The sequence below is a fragment of the Phalaenopsis equestris genome, unplaced genomic scaffold (genome assembly GCF_001263595.1).
Source record: "Phalaenopsis equestris unplaced genomic scaffold, ASM126359v1 Scaffold000002, whole genome shotgun sequence".
Taxonomy (NCBI): domain Eukaryota; kingdom Viridiplantae; phylum Streptophyta; class Magnoliopsida; order Asparagales; family Orchidaceae; genus Phalaenopsis; species Phalaenopsis equestris.
In genome coordinates, this window is record NW_018164444.1 from 73,740,623 (window position 1) to 73,749,704 (window position 9,082).

Sequence of the window (9,082 nt, forward strand, 5' to 3'; positions counted from 1 at the left end):
CTGCTAGTTTTAGTTGGTTGTTTGTCTTCAGTATTATTATAATTATGAGTGCTAAAGACCATATATTCATGGTATAACTGAGTATATACTATATAGATTTGAGATATGATGAAATTCATGATATAAATGCACAGAAGAATGGCATGTTGAAGGAAAAATCCTAACGAGAAGATAGATTTTGTTCTAAGCCATGTCATTGTGAGGGATCAACAAAAGTAATATTTCTTAGCTAACACAATATAGATGCTTAATGATGATTTGATGGAAGTTTAAAAGCCATCCGTCATCAATTTTATTTTAATTTCTAATTTTATTTTTATTTCATTATATTTATATTTTGATTCGGAACAAAATATAATTAAAATATTGTATTAAATAAATTTAAATTTTAAAGACTCCCCCTAGACCCAACCTAAGAGGTTGGGTGAGCGGGCAAACAACCCCCTGGATTCAACGTGGGAGGGATTAAGGTAATGAAATGTAAAGTTATGTTTTAAAAGGGGCAAAATTGCCCCCTTCCACCTTACCTGGGTCTGCCCTTGATGAGAGGACAATTTTGGTCTTTGCTCGTAATTTGATTTTTTGCCCCTTCTGAAATATAATTTTGCCCTTTGTTATCCTAGCCCCTCTCATATTATATTTAGAGGGGGTCCTCCTTAAAAAAAGAAATTGGTTCCGCCCACAGTTAGCAATAACATTTCTCAAGCTGAAAAGGCCAAAGCTAAACAACACTATTTGTAGCACCATACTCCCATGTGACCGAAAACTACTACCTGCCTCGGTATATATCTCCTCATGGAGTCGAGCATTTGATACTAAAACAGGATAACATTCTCCTCAAAATTCGAAATGAAAAGAAAAGCATTTTATCTTTAATCTCGCTTAACCTAACAATTAAAACGTGGATTCCCGCTAATTAAGAGCCCTGATGCTTCCGGCAACATCATGGCTGACAATGCTTTGCCATTGCGGAGCAGGACACATGTTATGCCTGAGCTTAAATAGAGATGCATGAAAGCTCTTCTGTCTCAGAAGTTGAAGGAAGAAGAATTGGGGTTGGAAGGATGGGATGGAAGGAAGTGGTAGTGATGGTGTTGGTATCAGCGGCTTTTGCGGTGGGCAATGTAATGGTGAAGAAAGCGATTGATGGAGGGATGAATCATCTGGTTCTGATTATGTTTAGGCAGCTTGTTGCTACTTTGTTGATGGCTCCTGTGGCCTATGTGCGCGAGCGCAAGGCTGTGTTGAAGCTCACCACTGCGATAGTTATGCATATCTTTCTTAGCGCTCTGCTTGGGTAATCTAAACTCTCTTCTATATATATATATATATATATTCTAGTAAGGGTGAATGAACGTGATCTTTTAGGATGGGCAAAATCATTATATGTCTTTTTTTAAGTATTGAATAAAAAAATGTTTTTAAATAAGATAAATTTATTAAATTGACTAAATTATATAAGAAAAAAATATTAAATTTTAATGTTTATATAAAAAAATCATAGATTTATTGAAAAATCTGGGCATGGTTTGTTTGGGGCGGCGGTGTAGTGGTTGTGAGGTGCAATTTTGTCTCTCTAGTTAAATTGTATTTTATTAGCTTTTTTTAAAAGCTACCGCTGAAATCTGTATTTTCTCATCAATCTTGGCTAGGAGCGGTGGCAACAATCTGAATTTTTCAAAAAAAAATTATAATAGTCACCCCACATTTTTGAACATCAGATTATTTTTCAGCAACTTCACAGTTATTTTTTAATAAGTTGGAGGTGCCCTAATTATTTGTAGTTATAAGTTTTAGCACTCCAACTCATAAGTATATTCTTTGAAAATAAAATTAAGATTCATTAGTGTTTATTTTGTCTTTGCTTAAAAAAAAAAATTATTAAAGTTCGTATTTTATAAAATAATAATCACGTATTTTTTAAAAATTTTTGAAAATAATTTCGTTCATAAATTTTCATGAGCTTTTATTTTTCTTAAGACAATTATATGAAGAATATTCAGATTATTTATATGAAATTATTAAATTTATGTTTTTTTTTTTTATTGTCTTATTATTTATTAATTTCTCGCAGCGTCTCCCTCACCCAATATTTATTCTATCTGGGACTACAATGCACTTCAACAACCTTCGCCTGTGCCTTCCTCAACATGGTTCCTGTCATGACTTTTCTCATAGCCCTGCCATTCAGGTTATTTCCACTAGGGCTGTCAAAACAGCTCGTTGTTTGCGAACAGCTCGTGTTCGGCTCGTTAAGAAGCTCGTGATCGGCTCGTTCGCTAAGTTAATAAGCCGAACACGAACTAAAATTTGTTCGTTTGTGTTCGGCTCAATTTGGCTCGAAATACTGCTCATTAATCTATTGATGAGCACTATTTTTAAAAAATTAAATTGACTACAAGACAGAATAGGTTTATAATGAATGAAAAGTATTAATAAAGAAAATACAATAAAAATTATTAAATTAGATTTCAAAGATGTTTTAATAAAAACAATAATTTTTAAAGCTTAATCTAATCCTTAACATCTTATGCCTAAGTGATTAGGGTTGTCAAAACAACATTTTGTTCGTGTTCGACTAGTTAAGCAAATGAGTCAAACACGAACACACTTTTTGAGTTCGAAATATAAACGAGCCGAACACCAGCTGAGCTTGGGCTCGCTCGTGTTCGGCTGATTCACACCCCTAATTTCCACCACTTCATCATAAATAATAATAATAATAATAATAATAATAATAAGGAGAAAATAAAACACAAAATTTATTTCATGAGGACATGGAAGTAAAATTTGCGTCTAGAGTCCAGTAGGTAAATGTCATGTGGCAAGTGAGCCTCACTCCTCTATAAAACCTATTCAACCTGTCTATTACAGTGGGGCCTACTTAGCACGTGGGTGCCCCGCGTATAAATTTAATTCTGGTGTCCTCATGGAATAAACGCCCCAAGGTTTGAGAACTGAACAGCTCCAGAACCCCACAATACTGCAGACTTGAGAGAGTGGATCTGAAGATAAAAAGTGGGAAGATGAAGATACTGGGAGCCACAGTATGCGTAGCAGGCGCAATGCTACTAACACTATACAAGGGAACGGCCCTAACAAGCCCTCCGGACAACTTCAAATCCTCCCAGCAACAAGAAGAGTCCATCAATCATATCAGGACTTGGAAATGGGTTCTGGGATCTGTTGCTCTGTTTGGAGCTTGCTTCTGCTGGTCATCTTGGTTCCTTGTTCAGTCTAAGATACTGAAGATTTATCCTGCACTATACACCAGCACTGCAGTCATGTTCTTCCAAAGTTTTTTACAGGTTTTGGTGCTGAGCTTGATTACACAGAGGGGGGCTTCAGTTTGGTTGTTCAGGTCCAAGATGGAGGTTGCTACTGTGTTATACATGGTAAGCAAAAGCTGATTTGGGATCCAGAACATATGTATATATATATAGGACTAATAAAAAATATTGCAAATTAAAATAAACAAAGATATATATAACATTTTGATGAAAATAGTCTATAAGTTAAAAAATAAAGTATATGGGGCCATACTTGTTGTAAATTAGAGAAAAATTTTATGCCAGACTCCAGACGTAGCTCTACGTGCGGACTCCAATAATATGGCGTCACATATGCTACATTGCAAATGTTATTCCAGGGTCATTAAAATGGAACCTCAGACGTTATTTTGAGGTTATTTCGGTGTTTTTGAAGAGAAACTCATATTCCACTTCAAAAAATCCGAAATAATTCCAAAATAATCTCCGCAGTTCCACTTCAATAACCTCAAAATAACACCGCAGATGTTATTTTGGAGTTATTGAAAAGAAACTCACATATTTCACTCCAATAACCCCGAAACAACTCATAAATAACTTCAAAATAGGGGTGTAAACGATCCGAACGCGAGCGAGCCCAGGATCAGCTCGTGTTCGGCTCGTTTATATTTCGAGCTCAAAAAGTGTGTTCGTGTTCGGCTCGTTTGCTTAGTGAGCCGAACACGAGTCGTTCAAGAACAAAGAGACTTTTTGACAACCCTAATCATATAGCCATAAGAAGTTAAGGTTTGGGGCAAGATTTAAAACATCATTTGAATCAAATTTAATAATTTTGAATCTTAAAACATCATTTGAATCAAATTTAATAATTTTTATTTTATTTTCTTCATTAATACTTTTAATTGATTATAAATCTTTGTAGCCTTGTAGTCAATTAATTTTCTTAAAAATAATACTCATGAGACATATATATATAATTGATTGATAATTGATTAGTTGTATTTCGAGCCAAAACGAGCAGAACACGAACGAACAAATTATTGTTCGAGGCTCGTTAAGTTAGCGAACGAGCCGAACACGAGCTTCTTAGCGAGCCGAACACGAGCTGTTCGCGAACAACAAGCCGTTTCGACAGCCCTACTTCAAAATAACCCCCGCGTTGTTATTTTGGGGTTATTGAAGAGTAACCCGGAAATAACACTGTGAAAGTTATTTTGGGTTTTTTTTGGGTTATTGAGGAGTCCGTGTTTTCATTTTAATATTTTTTTAGGTGGGTCCAATATAGCAAGCATGACGATATATTATTGAGAGTCCACACGTAGACCTGCGTCCAGAGTCCAGACATAAAATTTTTCTGTAATTTAGGGTGCAAATTTATTGATAAAGTTCATGTTTTCAGGGTCTGCTGGGTTCGGGAATATGCTTGTTGGCATCATCATGGTGCATTAAACAAAAAGGTCCGGTTTTTACCGCAGCTTTTAATCCATTGACCCAAATTATTGTTGGTGTCATTGATCTTTACATTCTCAGTGAGCCATTGCACCTTGGAAGGTAATCATTTGATTATTATTGTTCTTAATATTATAATCATGAACATTTATATTCACTTATTACTTCTGTAATATGCAGTCTTTTGGGATCTGTTCTTGTAATTGCTGGGCTTTATATCCTTTTGTGGGGCAAGAACAAAGAGACTCAGGTAATAGAAGCAAAGCAAATTGAAGGTGTAGGAAGAACAATTAAAGAGTCTATTCAGGCAGTGTGACAAGTTTTAATTTTTTACTTTCTCATGGAATAACTTTTTGTTGACACATTTTTCTTGCCAAGTTGTACTTATCGTAGAGTTGGAAATTAATACTTGTGATTGGATGGAAGGTTGATTTTGATTAAACTTTGCTTGCTGGATGAGTAAATGCTAATTAAGGTTCACCAAATTATAGGATTTAAGAAATGATTAGTGCAAGGAATGCTTCACCTTGATTTGATGTCCATAGGCTGCCTCTTAAGCATAAAAATAGAGTGAATCACGCCAGGGGGAAGTGATTTGCATGAAGATGATTGCTGTACTGTTTCACTAAAGGAATTACTGCTAAAAATGGCAGAGGGAAAATCGATGATCAATTGAATGTCAGTTAAGTCAAGCCGATGACTTTCAGATGGTACCTACTGTCAACTCCTAATATATTAAATTTTGATGGTAAAGATTGTCGATGTCACTCATCGGAAATGAAAATTGTTGGTTAACCGACGAGTAAACTCGTAAACTCGTTGGTTATTAATGAATTAGAAATGGATGGGTGGTATCCGTTGGAAAGCTATTGGTTCCGGTTATTATATCGGACCAATGACTTAATTCTCTTATTCCCTCTTCTAAATTTTTCACCAAAATCTATTACTTTTTGCATTTCTACCCTCAAATCAAAGGTATACTTGGTTACTATATATCTCTCTATTATTTTTGTTCCCAAACTTGTTAGCATGATCTGGGTGCCAGCCATGAGAAAATCGGATTCAACACATTAATATGTTATAAAAAAAAAATCCACTTGATAAAATGTGAATCTTGACGAAGCACTGATTCAAATCAAAACTTTATAAAGTCAATTTACAACCATTTGAACTCCAAATTTAGCATTTATATATATTTGAATTGAATACCAAAATTAAAATAGTTCGATCGAACTCTAAATGAGCCCAAATCAAAGATTTGAAGCACACTTAAAAATTTCAAAACATTAATGGGAGACTTAACTATTATTTAATTTTAATATAATTATGATCAAAATAAGAAACTTGACAAGAGAAATCTTATTGGCTCAAGATTAATCAATTTTAAGATTAAAAGATATATAAATATTAAATAAATAATTTATGATGAAAAAAAATGAACACGAGTCATTTGAAGAAAGAAAATGAGATTACGCCTAATGGCAAATATTATCACAGTATCACTCTAAGAAATTATACAGGCCTAATAAGATACATAAGAGGAGAAATGAATTCAATTATTAATTTATAATAAAAAATACTACAAACAAGGACAACTTGCACTTATTAATAACTTATCAATCCAATGAGAATTGGATGTCTAGAAAAATGCAATAAATTTGATATTTAAATAATGCACAAAGTAGAACATAACAAATTGAAAACTCCAAGTTAAAGCCAAAGTTCAGAGTCAATTAAGCTTGGCTTTATTGAAAACTCCAAGCTAAAGCTTGGGTTTATGAGAGCATGAGTGATTACAAAATAACTTAAGAATGATGAATCTAATGAGCAAAAACAATGCCTAGATTTCATCATCATTATGTGCAAGTGCATTAAATTGAAACAGGAATGAGTTATTAATTCATAACAATTTCAACTTTTCATGCACTTTTTTTCACCTAATTATTGTCTATAATATTTTAGGGAAATTTAGAGTGTTTAAAGTCACCATCCAGGGATGTCACAATCATGGTGGTCTGAGATCACATCATGATTTTGAAAGCATTAATTATGAGCTTTGCAATACAATTGTAATCCATAAGATAATTATTAACAGATAAAGAAGAAAAGAGGTGAAAGGTATGTAAACATAAGCTCAAGGTCAGCTAATTGATCTTCAATGTAGGTATGGCAAAATTGAGGTTCAAGTTCAAGTTTTGGTGGAGTTTTTAGACATAGGATTGGGTTATCAAAATTTTCAGAATCAAAGATTTCATAAGCACTTTCCCCACCACCTTCCGGGAAAATTTGAGAAATTTCATTGTTGAATGAATTTATATATAAGCATAAGGAAAATTCATCATCTGAATCTTCCTTCGCTGAGTTATCCCAAATGGGAATATCTTCAGTATGAGGATCATCGTCCCAAATAGGATCATCTTCATAAGCCATGTAGATTAATTCATCATTATTATCAGGCTCAGGGTTTTCCGTGTCATTGGTGGAATGGTATGCAATGGGAGGTGGTTTATTGGTGGTATAGTCTGATAAAGAATGACGGAGAGTATGTCAATCCTTTGATCGGTATGTAATTGATGTGGAATTTGGACTGTGGATTGATCAGAGGGTTTTAAATTCCACGCTAGTCCTTGCAATTGCGCAATTGTATGTCTTTCTCCTAGAATTGTAGTAATTCCATGAGAAGCAAGATAATCAACAATACCTGATACATTGTACCAGAAACCTGTGTGGCTGGTGTGTGTGTGCGCGCGCGCGCGCGCGTATGCCCGCACGCGAGCCCTAACTCATTGGTAACGGTCTTGGCATAAGACCCTCAGGTTGGGGGTTCGAACCTCAGCCCTTTCAGAAGAATTTGAATAGCACAAGGACTGGAAGGGTGGTCCGCCCCTCGTTCAGTTCAACCTATAGAGGTTGACCTGTTGTCTCCGACCGTCAATCAATCTTTAATATATATATATATTATGTATAATGAAGTTTAGGTGCTAGATGCATAATTACCATAATAATTGATTGGTATGTATGCAAATCTTATATAAAAAAAATGATTGGACAGCATGCAATTACGTAATTAAATTGGCTTCTTGACGGTGGCCTCTTTGATTTGTGCTCTTAGCTTATCTGCACAAAGCTTCATTAAAAGTACATCCAAATAAGCAACATACTGATAAATTAAATACACCGGTGTTGAATTTTTGAAGTAGTATCATGCAATTATTTTACACTCAAAACAAATTAAAATTAATAATTAAACCCTAAAATCTTATACCATGCCATGTCCCACAAGCCGTTGACTTAATGTCAACGGCGGTATGCTTTGCTCGTTCCAAAACACATTATCAGGATCAACAATCGTCTTCACACGAACTAATCGATCATAATTTCCCAAAAAATATCTCTCCCCCCATTCTCTTGCCTTCTCTACGTGATCTTCGCACCCCATACAATCCGACCCCCCTCCCATGTGCCCTAAATCTAGATCAAGATAATTCACATAAGCGGCCCTCGGCTCGCGTGACACCATCGGCCCCATAAACTCGTACCATTCTCCTATCCATTGAATATACCCCTCTCTACCTCCATCATCAGCTCGAGTCCACTCGATCAAATGTTGAATGGCATAAAGATTCTTACTCCGGTGCGGAAATGGTAGATCATCGATCCTTCTTCGAGCCATCGATCCTCCATACGGATCCATAATCAAGTAAGCCTTAGGCTCCATTGACAACATATTGACCATTTTGGTCAAATCCTCCACGTCTATGTGAGCTTGAACATAATCGGACTTGGCTTTAAAAAATGTCTTGGTATGAAGCTTTCTGTCTAAGAGATCCTCAACCGAACTACCATTCTTTAAACCCGAGAAATAAACCACCGACTCGATCCAACTCATCTCTCGAACCTCCCGGTCGAGTAGGTTGAGCTCACGAAACCGAGCCGCCATAATTGATCGTGCCTCACGAACCGGCCCGAGATATAGACCCTTGAACGTGACCGATATTCCGAACCCGGTCGACTCCGGTAGACTCCCACCCACAAAACACGAAACATAGAACTCATCCGGAAGAGCCGGAGCCACCTTCTGCCAGACATCGATCAGCTCTGCCACTTCCCGGTTTGAACCGGACCGATTCACGATAAAGGCGGAGACCCGGTTGGGAACGGTCTGGAGCTGAATCTTCCAAGCATAAACCGCTCCCCAGGTCCCACCACCGCCACCACGAATGGCCCAAAAGAGCTCCTTTCCCATGGCTTCCCGGTCTAGAATCCGTCCGTCCGGAGCGATGAGAATGGCGTCCAATACGTTGTCTGCGGCTAAGCCGTATTTGCGCGAGAGAAGACCGAATCCTCCGCCGGCGATGTCGCCG

General features: G+C 36.4%; 2 protein-coding genes across 2 annotated transcripts in view; one reads left to right on the forward strand and one right to left on the reverse strand.

The window, feature by feature from the left end:
- Window positions 1-1,057: 1,057 nt before the first annotated feature.
- LOC110039457 (WAT1-related protein At3g30340-like) lies at window positions 1,058-5,132 on the forward strand. The gene is made up of 5 exons (XM_020744518.1): window positions 1,058-1,297; window positions 2,075-2,191; window positions 2,990-3,395; window positions 4,669-4,820; window positions 4,899-5,132. Exons 1-5 carry the CDS (start codon window positions 1,065-1,067, stop codon window positions 5,032-5,034), a joined length of 1,044 nt encoding a protein of 347 aa, XP_020600177.1. The 5' UTR covers window positions 1,058-1,064; the 3' UTR covers window positions 5,035-5,132.
- A 2,666-nt stretch (window positions 5,133-7,798) lies between these two features.
- Window positions 7,799-9,082, reverse strand: part of LOC110035337 (reticuline oxidase-like) — a 2,055-nt gene continuing 771 nt past the window's right edge. The window contains exon 2 of the mRNA XM_020739573.1: window positions 7,799-9,077. Coding sequence (XP_020595232.1) covers window positions 7,978-9,077 — 1,100 coding nt within the window. The 3' untranslated portion in view covers window positions 7,799-7,977. The remainder of the gene's footprint in view (window positions 9,078-9,082) is intronic.

Excerpts from the sequence above, each read along its gene's own strand:
- LOC110039457 (XM_020744518.1), top strand. The coding sequence starts at position 1,065 with ATGGGATGGAAGGAAGTGGTAGTGATGGTGTTGGTATCAGCGGCTTTT. Across the intron at positions 1,298-2,074 it reads TTTCTTAGCGCTCTGCTTGG|CGTCTCCCTCACCCAATATT; the intron begins GTAATCTAAACT and ends AATTTCTCGCAG. Across the intron at positions 3,396-4,668 it reads TTGCTACTGTGTTATACATG|GGTCTGCTGGGTTCGGGAAT; the intron begins GTAAGCAAAAGC and ends TCATGTTTTCAG.